At 40.6% G+C, this 27,551-nt stretch overlaps 1 protein-coding gene across 2 annotated transcripts; it reads right to left on the bottom strand.

Moving 5' to 3' along the window:
* Positions 1 to 148: 148 nt before the first annotated feature.
* Positions 149 to 27,412, bottom strand: lipeb (lipase, hormone-sensitive b). 2 transcript variants are annotated; one of them, XM_030749939.1, is made up of 14 exons: positions 27,277 to 27,412; positions 17,465 to 17,706; positions 16,322 to 16,606; positions 15,221 to 15,311; positions 14,817 to 14,843; positions 14,035 to 14,180; positions 13,442 to 13,627; positions 10,524 to 10,676; positions 7,726 to 7,870; positions 6,185 to 6,412; positions 4,629 to 4,814; positions 3,508 to 3,689; positions 2,257 to 2,523; positions 149 to 733 (listed from the first exon to the last, which is right to left on the bottom strand). In XM_030749939.1, exons 1-14 carry the CDS (start codon positions 27,365 to 27,367, stop codon positions 332 to 334), a joined length of 2,631 nt encoding a protein of 876 aa, XP_030605799.1. In that variant the 5' UTR covers positions 27,368 to 27,412; the 3' UTR covers positions 149 to 331. The 2 variants fall into 2 exon arrangements, with proteins under 2 accessions (XP_030605799.1, XP_030605800.1); XM_030749940.1 differs by lacking the exon at positions 14,817 to 14,843.
* Between the last annotated feature and the right edge of the window lie 139 nt (positions 27,413 to 27,551).

Here is a 27,551-nt window from a genome sequence, read left to right as displayed (position 1 = left end):
ATAATTATTGTATTCTAACACATGACCGTCTCTTGTGGGTGTGTTCGTTTTGTCTGCCAGATTTGCGTTGGTGTATAATGGTGCACAGACAAGTGGCAAGAATTGTAAAGCAGAGGAAGTTATATTTCAGTGCTCCTCCTCTGTTCTGTTTTTTTTTTTTTTTGTCTCTCAAACACTGGGTGATATGCTAGACTGCATCTCCCACCCCCTGTCTGTTTTTCAGGATGCTTTGTCTCGCATCTAGGCACTGCCTAAATCTGTCTGACTTTCATTTACTCCTTCTCCCTTCATTCCTCGAGTGAACTGCAGTCTCCTTTTTATCTAACCTTATTTAAGCTCCGATGCCACCAGCGTCAGTGTTATTCTGGGCTGCCACAGCAACTGAGCCCTCCCCATCAGCAATTTTAGCCCCTCTCCCGACAGCTAGCTCCCCTCCCTCAATAGGGCCAACAAAGACAGGACTGGTTTCCCCTGAAGAGGCTGCCACACCCCCATCAGTCCGTTCCAGCTTGCGGTGCTTCCGTGGCTCTGGGGGTGTGTCCTGGGTGAAGACGGCGCGAATTCGCTCCACGCAGACATTGGCAGCCTCTCTCGTCTCCCTTGAGAGTTGGGATAGGCTGAGGAAGCCATGGGGGAGGTCGTCCACCACACACAGAGTGACGGGCTGGTCTATGTTCCTCAAACGCTTTGCAAACATCACAGAGTCATCCAGCATGGGGTCTAGTGCACAAGCCTGAGGGAGGGGACAGAGCGAAAGGGAAGAGTAAGAAATGGTGAGAAGCAAATCTGGATTCCCTTCAGACACGTCATGAATCTCAATTAGCGGATGAAGAAAAGGAAGTCAAGCATCCCAGTCTCTTTTGTCCCTGATTTCTTTACAGTCTTGCTGACTCATTCTAGCCACTTTAAAATCAGCCTCATTTTAACACTCCTCTCAAAAGAAAAGCTGGCTTTAACATAACCAATCTCTCCCATCACACTGTTTCATTCCAGTATCTGTAAACTTTGTACTGTACATCTTTTGGTATGCTGCCACTTAACATTTTAAGTGCCCGGTATAATACAATCAAAAGCTCCAGCCAGTGATGAAACTATTGTCTCCAAGTCTCAACTTCTTGGTCGACAAGAAGTCTTCATAAAGTGCTCGGAAAACCCGACCGTAAATATGTACAAATTAGGGGTGCGGGAAATTTTCGATTCTTAGATGCATCTCGATGCGCAAAGTGGACGATTCAGAATCGATTCACAAATGACAACAATCGATTGTCTAGACGTTAGCTCTAACTGAGAACGTAATGAGCGGAACATAAAGAGCGGAACTCAGAAGAGCGGAGGTGTTGCACCCGGACAGTCTGTGCTGCGCACATAACAAAGACGCAAGATGGAAGAGCGGCAAATCCAGCCGGCACCTTCTGCACTAAAAGCTAGTGTGTGGAAGCACTTCGGCTTCTACGAAGTCGAAGGAAAAACATCCATTGACAAGAGCTACATGATATGCAAGTTGTGTCAAACAAAGCTCAAATATTTTGGAAACACGACAAACATGAGGAACCATGTTATTCAACCTAAGCTGAAGTCAACAGGCATTATTTTTGTATGAGAGCTGCTAGCACATAATTCTACTCTTGTGTGGAAGTTGTGGTTTTGGTACCACATGTTTGTTTGTTGTTTGCACATAATGTTGGTTAAGACTTGGCATTTGCTGAAATCTGTTAATTTACTACAAACATGATGCTACAGGTGCACTTTTTCAATTTGAATTTCTTTGTTCAGTTCTCTGGAATGTGTGGCCTTGTACTTGCCATATTGCTTTCATTTGATTTAATATAAATATAAAATAAAATGGGAGTTTTAAAATGGAAATAAAATTGAAGTTAATACATCATGGATTGCTACTACTAAGATGCATCGATAATCGTTTTATAATCGAATCGCAGTCCTCTGAATCGTAATCGAATCGAATCGTAGAGTGCTTGGAGATTCCCACCCCTAGTACAAATATATGACACATTGTCAACCTCCATCTGCTGAGGAAGGCTGTTTCAGCAGAAAGCACCACAGCAGCTACCATCAGAGTTCTTCTGCCAGTCTACCCTTATAGTGCTCAGCTTATACTTGAAGTTGAATTTCATGCACCTTCTCTTCTCCCTAAAGAATACAGACTACTGCAAGCACACAATGACAAACAGTTCACAAAGACTAGATTTCTGTGAGTGACCTTTGAACTAGTGTAATTAACGGTTTCTGTCCTCTTACCACAATGTGTAGAGGTGGCAGCCCTTTCAGCATGCTGTCAGGGGCCAGCAGAGGTGAGCAGAAAGGATCCTTAACCACTGGAGAACTTGCCACCTTCATCTCTGCCATCCTCTCTGAGCGCAGGGGCTCAAACCCAAGCGGAAATTCCCTGGGGTGCTCCTGCTGAGAGCCCTCCTCTCCAGCAGGAGGTGGTATAGCCACTGAAGACAGGTCAGTGGTCATTGTGGGATCTTCATCCTTGGAGAGGAAGAAACTGACATCTTCTGGCTACATAAAAGATGAGAAAATATTAGGTTAGGTCAAAGGAGAGCCCCATATCAATAAAATAATAAGAAAGGCTGAAACTATTTCACAAGAAAAGCTGGTTATGCAAGTCCCAAAAAGTTGATTCTGTTCACCTGGATGCAGCATTTTCAATGGGGAAAAACATTTCATCACTTATCCAGATGACTTCAGTCTCAGCTGACTGCAGGTTTCCCAAAACTTATAAACAGTACAGTTGCATAATGACCGAAACTAGCACCATTGCCTAGCAATGAGCCATAGTTATATAAGCATGCACACGCACACACACACAGTCTTACTTTGTCCTTGTAAAAATCTTCTAAAAATCTTGGCTGAGTGCCTGAGTCTTGGCTGAGCGATCCCCATTTCAGAAGGAAAAGCATATTTAATATCTTACGTCACCTCAGCTTGCTATTTTGCTCAAGCCAGCCACTAATCCAGCCTGCCTGTGAGAAAATAGGAGGATAATCTGCAACACCTTGCCAGTACCCGCACAACCAAAAACTTTTGATATTCTGTCAGCATTTCATAGCCAAATTTGTTTGCGGGGGATGGGTGACACAATCTCAGATGAGTTCATCAAAGTGACACATGCACATCACTGCAGGGTAGACAGTACCGTTTGATAAAGGGCCAAAATATTTCAATGCCCCAAAAATGTTCGACCTCTTAAAAAAGGATACAACTGTGTGCCAAATCCTTTTAATGCAAGCTGAAAGCAGAGATATCCTGATCAAAAACAAGAGGCTAGTGGGACTTCGCTTCACTGAAATGGTGCTACAATCACCATCAAATTACCTATCTTCCAATAACAACAGTTTTAATTCTGGCAATGATTCCCACTAACACTCCAGTGATCTTTTAAGCAAGAGATCTTGGCTGTTTAATACCCTTAGGTTCTTCTGCATAAGAGCATCAGCTGAAAGCAAGCTAATCTCAATGTAAACATGTTCAAGCATGACCTACAGCACGCTCAGAGAGCAGCGGTGCACTGCTGGGAATGCGATTGTTGTGGGATCCCAAGTCCTGGCATGTATGGCTCTTCACTGATAATTTCCGGTTGGAGAAGTCGGAGAGATCCGTGTGGACTGGAGGGTCTGTGTGAGGAGAAGAGATGGACGCCGCTGAAACACTCTTCCTCACTGCATCTAGGAAGCAAGGAGAGAGAAGGAACCATCCATACTGACGAATGAGAAAAACTGAAATAAGAACGCCAATGGGAAAAAAAAAAAACAAAAAAAACCAAAAAAAAAAACCAATGAAATGAAGTTCCAGAAACCACACAATTGGCAGATATAGCATATTAAGAATGAAGAGGGCATCTAGTTCATTTGAACCCAACAGCAGCTGGAGGACGCGTGAAAAATAACTTCAGTGACACACAATCACTTTCACTTATTCTACTGTTTCCACTTATCATATGTCCTCTGGTTGACAGCCAATAGTTAAAAGCCTAGAATGCAAATTGGGCTATATCTGGAAGAAGAGAGGAGAAGTAGGTGGAGGAAATTCAAAAAGTGCTATCATGATGATAGCATCTGCCCACCCTAAACTGTCAAAACACAGCTGTTAGAGTCATCACGGCTCACAAATCGCTACCAATCTCCTATCTGTTTAATAATGAACCATCTCAATGCCATGATGGCCTTTTAATAATGTACACCCACCAATAACACTCATTAGACTGGGCTTGCAGCTGTGGGGGGTGTCGCCAAGGCAAGGGGACACCATGGAAATTACAATTCACCACCAGATTTACGGTGGCTACAATTAACAATTACCGTGAAAGCCCTGCTACTCAAAAGAGCAGAACTGGTAGGAACATGGATACAGGAGTGTTGCAGAAAAAGTTGGGGATAAAACAATAATTGGTTGGTTAGATGCTAAAAAAGGATTCATATCACTGACCTCCATGAGTGGTTTAAATGAACTTGGGGAACACTTACATTAATTGGCTCAAAGAAAAGACTGAAAATGTGGGAAATATACACCCACACACACGAGCAGGGACATATGACCAAGACACAGGCAGACTTTATCTGCCAAGCAAATACATTCAAGCCACTATAACAGTTTCATATACATACCTGTGGCTTCTGGCGGTGCCTCTGCAGCTGTGCTGGTGGAGGCTGAGGCTCTGCTAGAATCCAGCAGAGAGTGGATCCAGTTGGAGGCTCCCTGTCGGAAATCTCGCAGCAGAAGTGCTGTGTCTCTCCTCACCAGGCTCAGCGTGCTCACCTTCTCTACCTGCTTCTCAGTCTGTGGCTCACTGCCTGGAGAAGATGACATAAAGGAAGGAAATAAATGTACAAAATAGATAAAAGTGTTTGTTATTCTTCAGTAAGCACAAATGAGTAACAACAGAGAAGACAGGAAAGCAATAATAGGAGAGGTATAATAGTCAAGTAAACGCTGACAGAGTGGGTTCAATACTGCCATACAACTATTTGTAAAGCCAGCAATACACAATGATGAGAGTAGGAAGGAACATAAAAATGATGAGTGTTTTAGTTCAGTTATTGAAAGGAGACTCAGCATAGGCAATATCTTTGTCACATATTGTTAGCCAATTCCTGCAGTCATTCACAGTCCCCTGCAGTTCTCTTGCCTTGTGAAAAAAAATATTATCAAAAGATATAAGCCTTTCTCCAGGACTTACAAGTGTTAGTGACAATTTATGAAAAACCAGATGTGCCATTAAAGGGTTTATACATTACCTACCTATAACATCAGAAAAGACTGTTGCTGTTTGACATTTATAAAAACTATAAAGACTAAACTGAATCCACAGCACTGGGTTTGGATTTGTATGTTGACAGGTGAACTTTTGAACATTAGACGTCTTATAATTGAAAAAGTCAGTTTCATTTTTTTCCTGATGCCTTTTGAGCTTTTCGCCATTCCCTGTGTCCTTTCACCATTTTTATCTGTCTTTAATATATAAATGACTGTCAGTGCGGGAAGATGTATCACGTTCACTGATGAGTCTGTCATTCTGTCAATGCTCAGTGATGAAAAAGCCAACCATAGACCAGCGGTGGAGGAATTTATTGACTGGATTAACTACAAGGACATGATAATCAACTTTAGGACAAAGTCTTGCTCTATTCTTCCTGCAGATTTCTGTGGCCAGCCTGTTAAAGTTGTTCAGCAGTATAGGCATCTTGGGACAACGACTGAATAGAGGTAATATTTTAACAAAAAATATAGCCAATGTAGCTTTTTAAAAGGTTAATCAGCACTACCTCTGTTTAAAAGCTTAGACGTTTTATGAGAATATTTCATTCTTGCTGTATTGAGCCCATCTTAATTATTTTTATTTGCTGGTTTGGGTTACATACCTTTACAAAAACAGAGAGTGTTCATAAAAAACTATTAGGTTATGCATCAAAGTTGCAGGCACATATCTGAACGAGCTCTCCCAAATGTACAAAGTCAAAGCCAGAAAAAGGCTCAGTCAGTTCGAGCTGACCGTAGTCACCCTTTATTCAGCGAGTTCAGGTTTCTCCCATCTGGCTGCGGATATGATCTGCCAAGATGTAGGACTAACAGATTTAAGAACTCATTTGTCCCTGCTGGTGTTGGTCTCCCGAATGATGTAATCGCAACTTCAGACAAAAATCAGTAACACACACACCCCTACCTGCGTAGGCACTGAGACACCTAGAGAGCACACTGAGAGGCAGCAGGGGATCCATGAGCGTTAGCAGACGGGAAGGCGATGCGTAGGCCGTCAGCAGGGTAGCAGGATAGGCTGCCACGATGCCATCTGGCATTCGCACACCAAAGGCAGCGGCACGCATCGATGTTGTCACACATAAGTTGCCTCCTGCACTGTCACCAGCCAGACACACCTTCTCTCCAGTCCATCCTGGGAAAGAAAAAAAAAATAAATTATAGGAGGTGTGGAATAAGGAGGGAAAGGAAAAAATAATAATTCACAGGGAAAACATTGAAAAATAAAACATGAAGGAGACAAAGAAAGAAAAAGCAATATCTTTTTCTAAAACTAACAATTACTGAGATGCAAAAAAAAGCAGTGTAACAAACACTCTTTTCTGTTCACCACTCAGGTAATAATAGACAGCTCTTTTGAACTAGTGTCTGACTGCCTGCTTCATAGCTTTGATATTGAGGACTTGTACTATAGCAGTAACATATTGCACTGCAATGTCTGTTAATTTGAAACAGCGTGCTTCAGTGGACAAGTGTACCCCAAACCGACCAGATGGCTTCTTTTTTCTGTCGGAATTCTGAGCGTCACAACTGGTGTGACGGCGCTCAGCAGCAAGTAAAGTGCAAGAAGCATACAGCACGATCACTTTCAAAGTGATAAATGAAACCTCTCAGGAGGTACAAAAAAAATTGGTGAACGCAGTAGAGGATTTACAGAAGCACTCCACAGAAACCTTCACTCTGAAATAGGTGGGTGTTATCCCTTCACTGTGCCTGCTCAGTAATTCTAATAACATTCTTCTTTTTCATCTACCTAAGGGACATACTATTACAACTGCACACAAAAAATTTGGACAAAAGCAAACTCCAGTTTTAGCACAAAATTATTTTTTGAATGTTTTTTTCTTTACCAGAAATCAAAAATTGAAATCTCCTTTTTAATAATTTATTTAATGATTCAGACCCATAATCAGTAGCTTGTAGAAGATCCCTGGCAGCAATTACAGCTTTGAGTCTTCTTCAGTACGTTTCCATAAGCTTCTACAAGCTACCTAGACTCGGACAATTTATCCCTTCTTTGCAGATTCTCTCAAGTTTCAACAGACTGGATAGCAAGCAAATGAACTACTATCTTAAGGCCTCTCAACTGATGTTCTCTCGGCTTTAGGAGACGCCTCAATCCTTGAGTGGCCCAATGCTTTTCCATGCTTTAAATCATTGTTGTAGCAATAGGTAAACCAGCTTGTTTTCTAGCGGTTTTTTGTCAAATCACACTGAAGGCCTATGTTACCAGAAAGTTAACACATGGAACAATCCTGGTAGTTAATTTCTTTCATTTCACAGTTTAATTAAATCTTTAGCTCAATAAAGTGAACAAAATATGAGGGAGTCTGAGTACTTTGTGAATCTGTTATATACTATTCCCATGATTTTAATGATTAAACAGAAAATGTGCAGGGGAGATACAGATTCAGTACAAGTATAAACAATGCTGTATGATGTGTGTACCTAATAGGTGGTGGTTCCTCAGAGCCCAGCAGTAGGCATAGAAACACTCCTCTAGGGCCCGCGGGAAGGGGGCCTCAGGGGCCAGAGAGTAGTCCACTGACAAGATGGGGACACCAAGGTCCTGGGACCAACTCTTCAGATAGGGCTGAACGAGGAAGAAAAAGACAAGGATATAGAGAGGTGACTTTATGAAAGAAAAAAAAAAGTGTTTTTTTATGTTGGTAAATTTATGAGAACCAACAGCCGCCACAATAAAATGAACAAGTGAACACAGAGGCAGGGAGAGAAATAAAAAGAGCAAAATTATGTTTTTTTTTTCTGATGTCATCTGTCTGCTTTCTGGCTTACTAGTCTAGACAAAGAGAATGAGCACTGCCCTCACAGTCAAATCCATTTCCCTTCTTCTTGCACTGCAATAACAATGGTGCCCACATGTCCTATTTTGCAAAGTATAAAGAAAGAAGACAAAGAAGAAGGTGGCATGGAAATACAGAGACAATCTACAAATACAGACTCTGTGTCAGAATTTTTATACTGTTACAGTCAGGTTAGGTGTTTACTCTACTTAGGCAGTGACCTTGAAAGGTGAGAAAGGCATCAAAAGTTGTGATACAGTATTCTTCCCCCAAAGCACCCCTGCCCCCCTTTCCTCCTTTGTCTTTATCAAATCCCAACACCTTTAACTTTGCTATGACAGAGCTGCTGGTGAAAGCATCAGATCTCCATTCACAATGGCAGGAAGAGCACAGTGTGTACATGTTCATGTGCCATCTCACCCCTCATTGATTTAGTATGAAAAAAGAAAACAAAGTAGCAGCTCCAGCAGTCAGGTGTGGTGTCTTAAAGCTCTGCCTGTCACAGTAAATCTCAGAGTGAGCGCACAGATAAGTCGGCGTGCATGCAGTCTGAGCACTGTGCAGGCAAGGCAATGCGGGTTTGTTCAAATCAGTAAAGGTACTCCTAAGGTGTATGCGTCTTCTAAGTGAGAACAGCAGCCTACAATGAGTGTCAACATGAGTCAATGGGCAGTTCTGTTAGTCAGACAGTTCAGCATAAAAGAAGCTAAGCATTCATCAAAAAAAACAAACAAACAAAAAAGCCCCAGTATGTGCATGTGTTTTTATTGGGTGGGAATCAGGCTAGATAAATTTACATGACTCAGGAAACTCTCCTCACACCCACAGACACACAATTTTGCAGGGTCCCAAATCTGTCCTCTAAGCAGGAATTAACAAGAGCTGCTGTCCTACTCATTTTTAGACGGGAATAGCAGTTAATCTGCAAAGTACCTCTACATTTGACGAGTGTGGGTTTGTGCCCAAGTTGCTAAATACAGAGTTTAAGTACATTTATTCCTGTGATATCAACATCATTGTGCAATGAGACCACCACAGGCTTCTGCAACTAAGGTTGAACTCTTTATCTCACCCACAGGATGGGAGACACAGGATCAGAAGGAGGGTAAATGAGCAGAGAGAGATAAGGGGAAATGCTGGTCTTTCTAAACTTTGTTTTTTTATTCTTTATTTCTTGGTCTCAGAAGAGGGATAAAGAAAGCAAAAGGCAACCAGAACAAAATAGGGAGGAGGCAAGAATGTGATGCCCAAATACAACTAAAAGGAGATGCACAATAAAAGTGCACAAAGTGAACAAAAAGGATTTTGTGATATCAGAAAGATTGAGAAGGAGGATGTAATAAAAAAAAAAAAGGCGAGCCCTGAAAAAAGGAGAAGGATAGTCTGACAAGTCTTCCATTAGTGCCCTGGGTAATCTTTCTCTGCGGGGTTGTACAGTTCTCTGTTAATTCAACATGACAGCCCCCCCACACCCCTTCTCTGATTGCTCCCTCTCATCCTCTGGTTGCTATGCAGCTGAAGATCAAGGATGCCAGTGTCCTTTGCAATTTCACAGAGCCACGTCTTAAAGCAGCTATAAGTAGCTTGATGCCACATAATGACCACACGAAGCCACAGATGACCACACAAACACGGAACAAACAGGGAGCAGGGGTACAAACTATACTAAAAATCATATACTGTCCTAAAAAAAAAAAAAAAAAAAAAAAGACTCTCTTTAAGTGTTTCACACACTCGTAATATCTAAGTCAACACCAAAGCTAGTGTCTGTGTGCTTCTTTTTGTACCACAGTGATCTAGAAATTAAATCTAGGACACGGGTTCCTCCTCTGTGAGAACAAAGAGGAGTGAGGATGAATTAAATGACAGAAAATAATGACAGACAAGGGCCAGCTTTGCATGCACCTTACCAGTAAGTAAACCACAGAGTGAAATCAGAGAGTTTGTCAAGTTTTCAGGGGATAATTATAAAAATAATTAATCTAGAGGCCCATTGCATGTCACACTACTGACAGAGGAAGAGACAGACTGGTAACCCCTCTTCTCCTCTGCTGTCAACTAGTGTCTGCCTCATCAACACTTTAATTAGTTGGGTTTTCATAACAATTAGTCTGAGAAAACATGACTAAAGGGATTAGGAGGTGAAATTAGCTGGATGACTGCTTTGGTGATAGCGGCACAAATCCTGGAAAAGCAACGTGTTAGAGGTGTACTGTTGTTAGTGCTTTGACATGTAGGTGCCACCTTTTCTTGCATTGTGCTCATAAGTTTTACAAACAGGTCAATATGGTCATATACATATCTCAGTTAAATACTAGACATAAAACAGTCTAGTGAGTCTAGTTGGTTTTATCATGCAAGGCAGAAGTAATTATAATGAATTTCTATTCAAAGTAAAACACTTCTGAAACTGAAACAGATCCAGTAAGAATACCGTCTAACCTCATGAGACTTGGAGGTCTGTGCCACAAAGCCTCCGCCATGGAAGTGGATCAGGAGGAATGGAGAAGAGGGGAGGCGTTTGGTCTTGAGCCCGAGGGAAAGAGAGATAGCACCCCCCTCAGAGCGGGAGAGAGACAGCAGCGTTTCACTATCCTGGAGAGAGTGAGAAAAGGATATTAGGAACAAGAAGAACTCGGACAAATAATCAAGATCTTTTTAGTATTTACAATATTCATGATCATGCTGATGGTTCCACACAAGGTCTTATTGCTGATAAATTTTCTTTCTAGTGTTAGCAACACAGCTCCATTGAGAAGGGGATTAACCAGTTATTCTGCAGCAGCTTGCTGCCTGCTGGAACACACGCACTAATTCCCCATTCATTAACAGAAACAAGGAGCAAGGGGAGATGTGGGTAAGAGAGTGTTTGAACTGAGGCAGACTTGTATTTTGTGGCATAAAAAGGACACCGTTTGTTGGAGCATGATCAACGCCTGAATTTGCGTGTGTGGTTAAGTGCCAAGCTACAAAGAAAGGAAGAGAGCAGCTCTTATGGAGAAGAAGTCTAAGAGAAAAAGGAGGCACAGAAGAAAAAAAATGAAACTTAAAAAAAGTAAAAGAAAATAATATTAACACATTGAACAGAAAAAGTTAATGATTAAGCTGATGATTTCAAGCTGTTGCACCACATATGCCAATAAATATTGTTGAATTGTTTACTGAAAGCTTTTTTTAATGTCTGGTACATGTAAAATGTTTTTAAAAAAAAACATGGGGGGGAAAACTGTCATCTTCTATTTCAGTATATTTTTCTGACCACCAGAGCTGGTCACTTGAATATGCATCACACGCACAGATAACACCAAAAAAGTCATGTAAATGCTGCAAGTGTCATCTGGTTGACGCAAACAAACTGTGGAGAGGTTCTAGCACCCAGCACTGCCCTTCTATTTATCTTCTTGCCTTGTGTATGTTGTTACTGGCTGTCAGAGATTGACAGAGGATTGGTGCAGCTTCTGCAGTGATGCACATACTGCACTGGGCTGTTGTAATGAAGAGAGCTGAGTGCAAAGGTAAAGCTTGCTACATAGCCTACAGCTATAAGCTGTGGGTAATTACAGAAAGAATAGGATTGTGGTGGGGTGTCTGAGCGCACATTATTTTAGTAATCGTGTATTGCTCTCAGCCACTGACCTGGGGCTGTTAGGTTGGACACTGAATTAGTATTAACATTAATTAGTATTAACGTCTACCATCAGAATACGTTTTCTACAGCATGACATTTTGCATCAAAACACAGGACAAACTACAGAGAATGCAGATATCTTCATTGTAGCCACAACATGCTCCTTTAAAGGCTTACAGACACATGCTCACTCATTCACTAACACACACACAAACATGCACAAAAACACATACACATGAATATACGCCAACTCTATCTCAATACTGTCAGAACTTTTTGTTTTTTGCCTTCTACTAATGTGAGAAATCCTTCCAAGAAGACAGAGTAAAGGCTATTTTATTTGTGCCTTAGTTCAGATTGTATGCATACCTTATTTTATTTGACATTACTATACTATAGAAAATGATTTCTTTAAAAAATATAATTTGTGTTGTATGCAGTTAAACTGTTAAAAACATGGGTTTCTGTTTTAGAAATTACAATAAGCAGTTCATTTTGAAAGACTTGTCTTTTTGAATATTTATTGTGGCTCATTAATTAGACATAAGTATTTATTATCCAACTAATCAATGGAAAATTGATACAATGCTTTACTGGTCTTGAAATAAATATGATCAAGTAAACCCCAAGCCCCTCTTTAGACTCAGCCCTGCTTGCTGCAGGTATCACTGTGACAGAATAGGCAGCTTGCTGAAAGCTGCCTAACATCATATCAAACAAAGTTAAGATCATCTGCACACATACACTTATATTTTAACTTCTACAGCCTTTCAATAGATTTTTTTTTTAATGTAATCGAGTTATTCAAGTTGATGAATTGTTGCAGTCCTAGGGGAGACGTTCAAGCTATTCAAGAGGGGCTCAAAGTGGAGAAACTAGTTTTCAACATTAAAAAAGCAAACTGAAGGCAGTTCAGGGATCAGTCTAGGATGCCTCCTGGGTCAACTGCTGGATTGGGAAAATTTCAGTGGCCCTCCCAAAAGAGCTAAAGCCAGTGGCTGGAGAGGGTGGAGTCTGAGCACCTCTTCTACAACTGCTCCCAGTAGAAAATGGATGGATGAATGGCCATCAGTGCTTTACTGCCTTTGCCTATGATGAATTACTCTTTCATGCTGTATTAATGTGTGTGTTTTTTTGTTTGTTTGTTTTTTTATTCTACAAACAGCAGTAGAAACACACCAGCCAGCCATGGTCATTATGAGATACAGTTTAGATTTCATGCTTTTGATCTCTCTTGGTTGACTAAAATATGTTTGTCCTACAGCAGACACTGCAGCTAGGATTATGCACTTGAATTGAGAGGGGTAAGAAAGCAGAACTCAGTTGGCTGCAATCTACAATTTACTGACATCTAGCAGTGAAAATTTTACACACTGTAACTTTAACCTCTACCATGGAGACTTAGGTGAATTATTTGCAACACAAACAGTTTAAATTTGTAGCTGCACTTTCATTAGGTTTCTTTCATCACTCATATCAAAAGTTTGAAGATATTATGTCTTAGCCTACCATGCAGGCATGAAAAACACATTAACATCTTAAACGTATTACAAGCCCATATCTGGCTGTCAACCAGAATTAACAGTTAAACTCAACACAACAACTACATAAAGATAAGTGTATAGCAGATACAAGAGTTCATCTAGCTTTGCAGATAATCTGCATTTATAAAGATTGGATTGAAATTTCAAGTAGTGCCAATATAGTATGAACTGAATAATGATTCCAGTACCTGTCCTTCACGCAGGTCATAAGAAATTAGTCTCATCTGAACAGGAGCAATGCCGATGTGTGCTGATGGTGGAGCTATAGTTACTGATGCTCTGTGGTTGGCCACCGAGGGAAGGTCAAAGGACACAGGAGGCACAGAAAGGGCTCGGTTTACCTTAACTTGAGTGGATGTCATACTGGCGAGCCCCTGTAGTGAAAGACAGAGGGGGAAAAAAATAAAACGGGCGTTTAGAGAAAAAAAAATTCAGACAAAGACAGAAAGGAAAAGAGTGCAAGTTTCAGAGTGAGTCAGGCCACTGGAGAGAAAGAGAAACTGAATGAATAAATCATGAACCCCATTGAATAAATTGAATTCCATTCTATTATTACTAACAGCCTGTAGGTGAAATGCATAATGATAGAAAGGTACCATTACCAGAGGAAAGCAAAATATTCCTGGTACTGCTCTAAAATTAAAAACAGAGCACTGAGCATATCTTGGTCCAAGGGTTAGCAAAGGTAACACTACTGGATTACAGATGTCTAAGAGTGTGTGTGTGTGTGTCTCTGAGTATCTGTGTGTTAATATATAAGAAGCATTAACAGTCTACTCACCGACAGGACCTCAGTCTCAGTGATGTTCCAGAATGTCTTCCAGAAATGAACATCCAGGTTCTGGGTGATGCGGTCAAATTCTGTCCCTCTCAACTCAGGGTCAATGGCATACTTTCCTGAGGTAAAGAAAGAGCTGGCTGCTACACCTGGAGAAAGTAGGGAGAAGCAATTAAGGAGAAGGGGAGGAGACACCAGAGACAAAGTAACAGAAGAAAAGAAATTAAAGTATGGTGAAAAGAAAAGGAGGAATGTGTATTTGTAATGATGGGCTAAAATGAAACAAAAAGTAACTAGCAAGGACAAAAGATTAAAATAAGGGATATGAGAGGAAAGATTTCACACAAACAGCAGGAACAAGTGGAGGAGGGAATGAACATTAAAGTTGCATCTGGACAAAAAAAAAAAAAAAAAGAAATTCAAGAGTGAAATTGGCTTTTACATTGTCAAAACACTAGAGCAGTTTTTACCAGAGGCATTTTTAAGTCTTCTGTACTAGTCCCATGTTAAGCCACAAGGACTCCATTATATTAATCAATCTAGACTGCTTTGAAAGCTTTGTTTACTGCCCATAATCATGGGTCAAGGATGGGCAATCATGAAAAGATGCTTGCACTTTTATCATGATGTTATACAGGCACAGGAAAGCTAATGTAGCTCACAGTGCTAAGTGCAGAACCATTTGGGAGAATAGGAGCTTTAGGATGAAAGAAGCTTTTTCATATAGTTATATAGGCCACTGCAGAGGAACATAATAAAAAGGGGTGATGTTCCAGTACACTCACCATATGGTGCAATACCTCCTGCTTCCACTGTGGTGCAGCAGAGAGCACAAGAAACCATGAGAAAAGGATAATGCTTTTCTGAATGTTAAATATTCATCTGTCTGTGTATGGACGTGCACAATACATGTGTATATGACAGTGCATGTTCTTCTCTTGCTGCCTCTGTACATAACTGTGTGCATGTTCAAAACATTCTGAAATATAAAAGAAGCACAGCAGTAAGCCCTCAAGATTCCAAGGGATGAAAGAGCATCTACAATCCAAACACACAACATCAAAAGGTACACAGTCAGGGGCCAGGGAGTAATGTAGAAGAGGTGTGGGGATGGATGAGTACGATCTATGAATGAAAACGATCTGGCTGGATGATGAGAGGGTGCAGCCGCAGACAAGTTGATGCTGACCTATTCCTGACTGATGCCGCTTGTAGTTTTCTCCAAAGGCCACAAGGCCGATGGCGATGGTCTGAAGAAAGGGGCGAATGGCTGGAGTGAACTAGAGGGAGAGATGTGCAAAAACAGAGAAAAAAAAAAACTTTAAATTCCAATCCACTGTCCACATACTTGATTAGACCACAAATTTAGCTACAAGCACTAAAATAAAAGAGAGAGGGAGAGAGAGAGAGAGTGAAACATGGTTGATGGGATATCAGAATATCAGAATTATTAGACATTAGAAATTCATAGAGGATAGTTGCAATGCATATTTCATTTTTTCCACTTTAGTTTTCTTTTGACCTCTGTCCTCTGAGGGTTCAGCCTCCCTTCAATTCAAAGGGGACTGCTCTAAAGATGACCATTTTGTCATTCAGTACTTCTCAAAGCTTTAAACAGCTCTTTTTAGGGTCAAGTCCTAAAAGCAGGGCATCAGGTAACAGGCTAGTAACTTTAATCATTAACAGGTTCTCTTTTTTTCAAAACTGAAGAATACTTTACAAATTACTAGAAAAACCTTTGAGGAGCTTTACCCTACAAGCTCTATTCTAAACTCTGCAGAATGTAATATGAAAAATTAACAGATCATTTTTACCAGAACTGAAGCTATGAGTACAGTGAGTTGTTTGTCTGTACTGTTAGAACTGTTTTGCAGAAAATTATATGTCAGGGATCCTCAAATCCAGGCCTCGAGGTCCCTGATCCAACACACCTGATTCAAACGGCTGAATTACCTCCTCAGTATGCAGTCAAGTTCTCCAGAGTCCTGTTAATGACATATATTTGACTCAGGTGTTTTGGATCAGGGACACATCTAAAACCTGCAGGACACCGGACCTCGAGGCCTGGATTTGAGGATCCCTGTTATATATTTTTATTTCTTACCTATGGACACCTATATCAGTTAACTTTATGTGAATTTATTCTTCCCGTGTCCTAATTTTTCTTCACATAAAATTGAATTTTTGACAATCAAGCGTGAAGTAGTGCCACGTCTTACACTCCCCATTCCACACTTCCTATTTCTCATCCTTCTCACATCACATGACTACTCAACAAAGCTCATCTCACCTGAAAGCCCAGGCAACGGCCATAGAAGCAACCCTTATGCATGGATGCGTATTCACGGACAAAACTCTCGCTGAGGCCGCTTTCATCCTGGAAAAACAGATCGCCGTGGCTGTTGTCATGCAGCATCCGCTGAGCCAGGTACAGCAGGGCACGCAGCTGGCACAGAGCACTGCAGTACGCCTCCATTTCCCCGGCATTGTGCGTTGCTCGGAAGAAGATGCTGCGGCGGTTGGCTGTGATGTAGCGGCCCTTGTGGATGATGTGGAGAAGGCAGCAACGCACAACCTGGAAAATAGTATGTGACAATAAAATACCTACAATTAGAAAACATGCCACATAAAACAAATCCTAATTTTCAAATCAGAATACCCAAAAAAAAAAAAAAAAAAAAAAAACATTATTAAATACAATTAGAAGCATTTGGGAAGATTATATCACTGGGTAATAAAGGGGCACAATCTTTGCAGAATTATATTTATTCTTGAAATGCATAGATACATAGCAATGTGCCTTATTTAAAAAAAGCTATTCGCTAGTCTCCGTTTGTGCACTCATTAAACAAGCACACCCAGAAGATTTGTCTAAGTTGTGATTAAGATTAGTGTGGTAAGCCTAAAGGAAAAAAAAACGTGTGAAAATATGCCTAAATGAGAACATGTAAAAAACTTCCTGCTTCACTGGGTGTTACAGATTAGCCAGAGTGGTACTGCTGGAATGAGAAGGATTATAAATGTGGAAACAGAGAAGCTAGAAACAGAACAGGATTCATTTGCTGCTCTGCTAGACTCATTCTGTTGTGGTGGGCCACAGCAACTGAAGGTCATGATGTTTCATCAATAACTGTACAAGATAAAGTACAGTGGATACAGTAGTGGCAGATATTCTGCAGCTGGAGGAATTTATCTTGCCCACTTTGTAACATAAAATCAATCTGTAAAACAAATGGACTGACCTTGAAACAAAGTGATATCCAGGCAAAGAGGTGCTGTGAATAGTTTCTCGCAGTGTGGAGAGAATATTGATATGAATGTATTGCAGTACAGGGGTGTTTTATTCTCTAAGCTGAACTGAGATGAAATGAGAACACACATCCAAGACTTCATTCATACACAGAAACAGACCTTAAAATATGTAAAAGCCTACCTTGACCAGGGAGCGATAGCCATTAGCAGGTATATGTGGGTCAAAGTCAAAGTGATGGTAAACATTAGCAAAGCCAGAAATAACAGGTTCCAGACTGCGAGCGTGCTCCTGAATCTGCTTCATGGCCTCCACCAGCCGCCGTGCCGCATCACCCTGCGACCCCTTGGCTCCTCCTGAGAAGAAAGCTGCATTTTCTTCACACACGCTGTACAGGGCTGCAAACACTGCCTTGGTATCCATCACTAGAAGCAGCAAAACAAAAGGAGAAGGCAGAGGATGAAACAAAGAAAGCATCTGTTTTATTGCATGCAAGAATAACATTCTTTGAACATGACTATGTATTCTACTGGGGAAAGTCTCTTTTCACTTGCAGGCATGTATAACTGATAATATAAGGGGGTAATCTCAATATTTTGCAATTATCTAGTTACTAATAACGCCATTCACCTAATACCAGATTTATTGCCATTTACTGTAGTTGTAAAAACCTGACTGTAAGCTGGCATCTGCTCCAACTAGCATAAAAAGAAGCATCCCGATCACCATTCTGCACCACACCCACAGCTGTAATCAGCATGTAGAAACTGTATCAAGTGGGATATTACTGGATATATCCTATAAAATGTTCTTAGTCCTATTAACTGAGCCCCTACATCCTGATGTATGGAATCTCATGGACTGAAACGTGTTAAGCAAGGCTTGAAATTAAATGATGTAAACCCAAGCTAAGCAGCGAAAATCCACCGAGATCTGGCATCATGCTGCTGGGAAACAAACACAGATTAGTCATACACTGACAAAAACACATAAACAAACTCACATAAGAATCGCAAAGGGAGGTATACAGCTGACAACCCAAAGCTGACTGTGTTTATCAAGTGTGCTCATATCTCTAGCCAAATGTAAAATAACAAAGATCGAACACTATGTCCCTGTTGGGTGGTGCTCTCCTACTGAGTCACTTGAGACTGGAGTTTCCATAACATCTCTGGGAACTAGCTGGTACTTACTGTGTAAGATGTCTTGAGAGACAGAGGAAAGAAAAAAAAGGGGCACTGGATACACAGAATGCAGGAAAAAAAAAAAAAAAAAAAAAAAAAAAAAGCACTAAGGCAGCATTGTTTCCCCAATAGATGAGAAAGTGTGAAGTTATGGGAAAAACAGACACAGAAGGCTTTTTTTTTTTTTTTTTAATTAGACTGACACTGACCAATTAAATTACAGGACTGATTTTGGCTATTATGGCAATATGTAGATAGCAATCAGTTCAGAAAAACGCTATGCTGTGGTAAATTATGATCATTTAAGTGATTCAAAATTACATGGCTCCACTCTAAGAATAAGCCTTGATCCTTTAACTTTTGATATTAAAATTTCAACTGTGAAAAAGCAATTAAAAAAAATATGAACAAATAATTAAGTAAAAACAATCATCAAAGGGAAATCGCTGGTTAGGAAGCAGAAGTTGCCTATGCATGCTGAAAAGTGAACAGATAAAGAAAAATATTGTTTCAAGGGTCAAAGAAATAATGGAGGCCTAATCGCACAATTATTCTGTTATTCCCTGCCATTCAGGAAGAGTAATAGGAGAGGCAATTTCAGATTGCTGGGAGGAATCGCATCCCCCTGACATCTGCAAAGAGACATTTATCAGACACACACACACACACACACACACACACACACACACACACACACACAAAGACGCACAGAGGATGAAAAATATCTTCAACTGTCCGTCTGCTCATTTTCCTGGCTGCATCTGCCTCTCACTCTGCTTATCTTCAAATTTGTTCACATCTTACAAGAGAGCCTCTGAAGACAATTTTTTTAATATACTAAATGATAATTTGTAACTGTTGAAAATTTGGGACTGAGTGACTTAATCATATCAAGCAGATTTGCTCTGAATGTTTTGAAGTTGGGAAAAAAAAAAGCCTCATTTGAATACACCCATCTCCAAACCCAAATATTACAGCTTTTTTTTTTTTTCCCCAAACCAGAAACCAGTCAGTCATTCTTTGCTGTCCTATTATGTCATCTACCTACTCACTAGTATCCCTTTTGCTTGTTTTTGTCAAAAGCAGAAAACTTCTATTTATCTACAAACACAAAACCCTGTGAATTTATGTGAGCAATGTTACTTTCTTGCTTATGGTGAAAGTCATTAAATGTAGGATGTATTCATTGGCCCTGGGGGAATACAGACAGACCAAAACAAATCTATGGAACCAAATCAGTGGACTACACAGGCAGCACTGCAGTGGAAAAAAGTGGTTTCTTTTTTATGACTCCATCTTAATAAAGTTCTGTCTATTCATCTAAAGCTTAATGAAGCAGCTTCGGGCCATATTTCCAACCAGTTCAGCCATGTGAAAGGAATACTTTATCTGATCTAATATCATCCCATGATTTCAAGGGAAACTGAAACATTGTGCTACTGAAACTCACTGAGCCAAGAGTATCATTTATATGGCTGACTATCCTTAAACATCAAGACTTTTTAGCTTTGAGCACTGGCAAGACTTGTCCACTGGTTCTGTCTCTCATTCAAGCTAAATTTGTCTCTAAATGACAGCTTCTCAGTTGGACATATTTACAAAAAAGCCAGGTGTATGTGTATTTGGTGGATGTTTTACAGAGTTTTAAGGACAGCCGAGGCAAAGCACCAGTCACAAACCACATGCCACTTACCCTGATACCTTACACAAACATTACTCAAATTCCTCATAAAGCTCAATGAAGTAAGCCTATACTAAGACTCAAAACAACTCAACAGCTACCTACAAATCTAACCATATGAGAATGCAATTTTTGGATTGTTGCTGTATTTCAGGCTTTGACCAAGAGCCAGTGAATTATGCATAGACTGCACATGTTCAGAACCTGACAACACAGGAAGCAGTAATATAATGTACAATGAAACGCATGACGTCAGAATAAAACAGCAAGAGACACACACAAAGAACATCTATAAATATACTTTCATCTCTCTCTGCATAAACACATTCACAGCAATGTGACCTACAGCGATACAGTGAGTGGTGCTAGTCAAGTAATCACCCAAATGCCATGCTAATGCAGTCGAACCAGTTTGGGCACATACCCAATATTAAAATTGCATTGCCTAATTAGAGCCGGCGGTGCAACTCTCTCATCTGAGCATGCCAATAAGCCTGATGTTGACGGGTCCTGAACTTTATGAACCCTTGGATAAAAATAAGCTGCTCTGAAACTTGTTTAATGAAAATTAGGCCAGGAGACATTACACTCCTATCTAACTGCAGGGACAAAAATCATATGCAAATAAAATGCAAATTAACAGTTAGGCAAACCAGTACTATCTTATTACAAGTTCAAACATACAATGGACCAATAAAGACTTCACCTTTGTTTGACAAATGATAATGCCTAGAACAGAGGGGGGGTGGAGACAAAAAATTCTTACACTCAAGCCAGCATAGCTGTTATTAGAAACTATTTTGGAATAGGATCGCACACCTGTCACATGCTGGCATTCAAATCCATGAGTTGGCATAATCATTAGCACATAATACCACAATTAGTCAGTACTCCTGTGTAGAACCACATGCATCTTCATCTGGATCTCAGCTACATACCTGTAAAGTTTTGCGACTGCATCTTGCAAAGTTGCGCCAAAGTTGTGTATTGTTAAAATTTCTATAACTGGCAGAAAATCCTGGGATCTTACCAGGATTTTTCCACGATGAAACACATACGCGTGCAAACACACACACACACACACACACACACACACACACACACACACACACACACACACACACACACACACACACACAGATACCATTACCATACATGGTATCACAGATGGTAAATGTACCATCAGACAAAAAAAAACCCATGACTCACCTACTGTCCTTATCACCTCTGCCTTGTATGCATTCACAAATGTTCTAGGCTACCTCTAGCTATGTCAATAATGAAAAGGTTTCAACATCCCTTGTTTTCCCGTATTTTTCTGAAACAAGTGGCCACTGAAAGCCCAATGCAACAATTAAGAGGTACCTGGTCTCTCCACATTAAAGATGGATGAGAGTCTGCATTAATAAGTTATGTACAACACCAGCAACATTCAGACACATAATGTTCCCTGTGGGGCCCAAAGACAGTGTAAATTGAACATCCATTAAAAAAAAAAACCTCCAGACCACTATTCACATACAACTGACAGGATGAATGACTGACATAAAGAAGAACTGTAACGCTTAAAGGGGAAAAAAAAAAAAAAGTTTTTACCAGCATCTGAGTTCAAGTCTCTGTCCATGTCTGTGTCCTCTCTTCCACAATGAGAGCATGAAAGGAAAAAAAGGAAAGAATGAGAGAGAAAGAAAAAAGTGGCAGGGGTTGCCTAGAGGAAAGAGAAAGTGATTTCCAGCAATGTTGTCCCTCTCTTTGGCTGTCGCACGCTCGTCTTTACGATTTATCTTTTTACCTCTTTGCCTCTGTATGACAGACGTCGTGATCAGAAGCAATATGCTTCCCTTCGTTCTCTGTTGATTTTAACCATGCCTCTTTTAAAAGCAGGGAGTGTAGGGACAACTCTGGCCCAGTTAACTTTCTCCCTGTGACTTAAGGCTATTTTGCTATTGGCAGATCAGCTTGCAACCCTCTGTGACCTTCAACTTAATTGGCAAACCACAATCATAAGATTATGATATGACAGCAATATTTCAACTGTTTAAAGTTTTGATTTTATTCAATTTTAACAGTAAAAGAATCAGCAGTGAAATTAACAATAAGTTTATTTATTGATCAAACTGTACTTAAAGTTTACTTGTTACCAGTGCCTGAATCTGTACTTTAATTTAATTTAATATTTAATTTCTCTGGCCAACTACTGGAACTAATAGTTATATTTTTTAGTAACAGCTGCATAAAAACTCCAGAGAATATCCTCACAAATTGTTAAATTATCAAAACACTGAGATTAACTACACCTCCCACCACTTACATTAACCCAGGGGTCATCAACTACATTTCTCAGTAGATACTGTGAGGGCCACATGCTCTCGTAAAATAAAATAAAATAAAATTCATATTGTATCCAAAGTAATATATAATCATTTGATATACCGTATTTTCCGGAGTATAAGTCGCACTTTTTTTCATAGTTTGGCTGGGGGTGCGACCTATACTCCGGAGCGACGTATATGTGACATTTATAACACATGAACCAAAATACTCCAGCCACTTGACATCTCCGTGAACTGCAGCTTTAAGGCAGTCTTGCGTAACCTGTGGGCGCAGTGGATGATGGATGGAGAGCACAGCTTAACGGCAACTGGGAGAATGCGCCACCCAACTTTCCTGGAAGTCATTGGATGGATCAAGAAAACATGGGCTTCAGTGACAACCAAACCATCCTGTTGGGATTCAGAAAGGCTGGAATAATTGGAACTGCAGCTGACGACGAGTCTGACTAACGCGACACAGAAGAGGAAGCGGCGCTTCGTCTACGGAGTGTACGGAATTGTTTAGAAGTGACACCGAGGATGAAGAATTCAATGGATTGATGGTTTGGTTAACTTGTTAGTATGTTCTTTATGCTATGGTTATCTGAATAACTTAATGTTACGTTAACATACTGTAGCGATTCTCTTAGTTAGAGAGCGTGTTGATGTTGTGGGATTTCGGACTGTTCGGGAGGTTCGTGAAGGCAGCATGGAGAGAGAGAAAAAGACCGAGAGCTTGCCTGTGTGTGTGTTGCTGTTCCGCTGTTGTAGTTATGGTTGGCGTGGCTGTGGCCTACAGCAGCTGTTTTTCTGTTAATAAAGACGACCTTTGTTGTGAATATCGCCGACTTTGGAAGTGTGTTTACAACGTTACAATACCGAACACGTGTTCGTTGTGCGTCATGTAGCTGAATGTGCTACGTTAGCATAACGTAGGCGTAACCGTGTTCGTCCTGTTCTTTAATCCATTATTATTTTAAATTGCCGTTCAAGATGGAATTTGTGCTCTGGGGCTCGGATTCTATCACCCCCCCCCCCCCCCCCCCAAAAAAAGTGCGACTTATAGTCCAGTGCGACCTATATATGTTTTTTTCTTCTTTATTATGCATTTTTTGGCTGGTGCGACCTATACTCCGGAGCGACGTATAGTCCGAAAAATACGGTATTAATTTTCCTTTCAAATTTATGTTACTTATAATGATGTAAGTCTTGCACTTGTACGCAGCTGTGCTCATTATAAATATAATGAGCACGGGAAGCGATATAAAGTTAAATGATAGCAATGAGTTTATCTATGGACCATCTACTTTTCAGAAGGCGTTTTTGTTGATTTTTTTTTTTTTTTTTTTAATGAATGTAGGAACATTCAGAGTTCAGATGCAAAACCCTCTAAATCTACCCAGACACTTCTTTTAAAAGAGCATTTTTAATCTGAATCTTATGGTGAAGTTCAGTAATATAATTTTACAGGCAGTAAGGTGCCTTTTTTTCAAAAATGTAAATATGGTAATTTACCTACTTTTTAACAAATAATATTTTGTTTTGTGGCAAAACCAGCTAAATCGTCAGTCCATTCTGTGCACGGTCTGAATGAAGGCAAAAGGCACAAATATTAGACTGTGATAAAAAGATTCACACAGCACAACCGCAATGGCACAAAATGGCAGTGCATTTATTTTAATACTAACAGAAAAGTAGGTACTAGGCTGTGGGGTTCATGAAAACAGAGACACACAGATGGTGGCTGTAACCAACACCACCCACATGTGGGTACACGCAGAGCCATCGAGCCACCTACACGCCCGGCTTGCACCGTCGTTCGGTCCCCCCGCTCTTCATATTTTTTACCCCCTCAATAGGATAATCTTGATTTCAGTAATATTTGGGGGGGGGTGTAAAACTCTGGTGGGCCGGATGTTGACATTCACTGCATTAGCCTAAGCCATAAAGCATTCCACTTAAACTGCCAATAATACTCGAGTGCTATGTTTTTCTATTCCCCATGTTAAGAGTTTTGAGTATTTATGGTGCCTTTGAAACATTCGTGTTAATTTAAGCAACAGGAACATGCAGTATGTGTGAACTCTTGAGAAATACTAATGTTCAGAGATGAATGCAGGACATGAACAGCACGTGAAAATCCAAAAACAGATGGTGAAAACATAATTTGGAGGATATTATTTTTCCTGGGGAAAATATGACCTCAGTGAGAACTTTCTGACTGATATCACAGATGAGAGTTTCATAACTCAATGAATAGAGGCATGAACCTTCACCTACTTATAGAAATACTGAGATGAACAAACTCAGGCACACTGAGACACACACCCGGTGAAAAACAATGCTTTGTTTTCATTCGCTGTTACTGTTGTGATCAACAGCACCAAGGCGGCTATGTTTTCAATCCTAGTGTTTATTTTCACAGGGTAGCACAGTAGTGCAGTGTTTAGCACTGTTGCCTCACAGCAAGGTGTCCTGGGTTTGAATCTACTCTGTTTCTCTGTGTAGACTGCATTTCTCTCACAGTTCAAAGATATTCTTGTAAATGGTGCTTCTAAATTAGCCATAGGTGAAAAGATGAGTACGAATGCGCCACCAGTCATCACACGGACTGGCAACCTGTCCAAGTTGCATCCTGCTTCTTCTGTCTTTTTCTGATGAACATTAGTAAGAAATAGATTTTTAGACACAACCTTATTCCTTTTTTTTTTTTCTCCCCCCCCTGTTGGCTGCCAATTTAAAATGATTTTATTGTTCCTTGTGTGACCAGGGTAGGGTAAGTGAATCCAGATTATGAAAAGATACCCTAGGTATGTTGAACACACTTCGTAGCACAGGGCTCTGTTCATTTTCTTAACCACAAGAAAATGAACAGATGGATGATTATTTTTAGGTAAATTTTCATGAAGTCATAATAACATTTTACAATAAGAAACAGATTTAAATAATAAAATTAATGCATTGAATTCCATTTGGATTTATTTTGTGTGGTGGCTGGCTCACTGCCCCATGGGAATGCTTATCATTGTTTGTAACATCTGTATTTTTCCAAATGTCAAATGACTGCGGTGAGCAGGCATATTATCTATAAAAGAAAGCTTGTCTGCAAAACTAGAAGCAAATGAAACACTTATGTAGTTGAAAAACATTAAAAAGGGTAAAAAGTTATAATACTTCTGTGCGAAGGGAAAGTACACTTAAGAGCTTTCCTTTTGTCTTGACTATAAATTCCCATTACTTGAAATTCCTTCCACTCACAAAATTTAAGAGGAGTTGCTGTAATGAAGCATCTTCTTAATGCCAGTTTGACTTACTGTGCTGATCTTGTCTAAGCCTTCTCTAACTCTTTGGTGTTTGCTTCCCCCTTTATCAAGCCTAAACAGACCCATTCTGTAGAAAGGTGGGTAATTATAAACCCAAGCACATGAAAACACAGCGGCTGTTACAAATGGAACCCTCCATCACTGCATGACCTCTGCAAGAAGAAAGTCTCAGCACATAAGAAACTGAGAAATTAACCAGCGTGTCCCTCTGATAGATTTTCATTCCATATGATGTGACATTTCCAGAAATGTGACAATTTAAGTCTATAAGAAGAATGCTTTAAAAAAAAAAATCTCTGAGAAGACCACAGGTAAAAAGGAAGAGCTCACAGGGGGGGCCCAGCAGTGTCATGTGTAGGAAATTCTGACCTTTCTACCAGACAGAGAACCTTCACACGCACACAAGGCCAAACTCAACAGGAAACTCACAACAATGAGCCTCCACACCCTCTACATAAATGCGTTCACTTCAGTTGTACAATGGGAAAAGAAAATTGAGTCTGCTAATAAGATCTGATGAAAACTGAGGCTGTTAGGTACCTTACATAACAAATAAGATTAGGGAAAACTCTTCCTATCCAATTATAAGGACCTACACACATAATCTAATTTATTTGTACAGCAAAGACAAAGATAACATGCAGAATGGGGTCAGAAATATGCCCTTTGAAAGTGGTGTGCTGGACTGTTCTTAATACAATGGGACAGAGGCCTAGTTACTAGAAGAACAGAGCAAAACCGAGAGTGTGTTTAGTAATAACAGCACATCCACAGTGCCTGCGAGCAGCATACTGTTAAAGACTGCCAACACCTTTCAGAGGATGCCAGTTAGTCACCATGTGTCATCCCGCTCTTACGTCACACCGGTTGAACTAGTGGCAGCGCCACTTATCAGTCCGCCTTAACCGATTAATGCACAGTGCAATACAACTATCATCACCGCCTTTGTATACAAGTCTTACACTCTCGGCTTTAATCTGGTTAATCTAGTCTCCTCCTCTAGTGGTTTGTGTTTGGCGTACCTGTTGAGGTGGGTCCGGTCGGTGTCAGCGGTCAAAGCTGTGGTCACGAAAAGTGACAAGTGAATGTAAATACAAGCACGTGCCACATACAGTACACGTACCACTAGTCAAAGTCTATGACACAGATAACCTGACTGCTAACGTTACAATTACTTATAAAAGGTGCAGATGCGGCCGCTACCTGCGGGGGATGCTCTAACTAGAAACATGCCAGCGACAGCGGTTCAGAGGTTGACTGGGTATTTCATTCACCATTACCTCGGACATATTAACCCAGCATCTACCTTTTTCTGTCATACAAGAATCACGAGTCTTTTACTGCTAAAACAGACCCCCCGGCAGCTACATGAGGACGGCTAACTTAACTGCTAACGGACGCTAGCAGTTAGACACGGGGGGGGGGGGGGGGGGGGGGTTATAAACGGGATAACCGACACAGGGGGCGTAGTAGGCAGACCGCAAAAACAACTCACCCACTGGACCTTCTTTGTGCTTAGACGAGCGTCTTCCATTCACACCTTTTTCCAATCTGTTGTTCCCACTCCCCTTCTTGCTAGACGCCATATTCGCTCACTGTTTACGGACCGCCTCTCACATCTCCCGTAACATATCCACCTGGGAAAAGCCGAGACCCCGCCCACACGTAAAATGTAAGCCTATGAATGACCTGCCTGCGTTCCAGTAGCCAATCACGGCACTCAAAATTTCACAAGTGCCCGCCCTACTGTCTTTATTGTGCAACTTCGTA

Source organism: Archocentrus centrarchus, chromosome 16 (assembly GCF_007364275.1).
Source record: "Archocentrus centrarchus isolate MPI-CPG fArcCen1 chromosome 16, fArcCen1, whole genome shotgun sequence".
Taxonomy (NCBI): Eukaryota; Metazoa; Chordata; class Actinopteri; order Cichliformes; family Cichlidae; genus Archocentrus; species Archocentrus centrarchus.
Note: the sequence above shows the minus strand (reverse complement) of the source record. Positions and strands in the feature narration are given on the sequence as shown.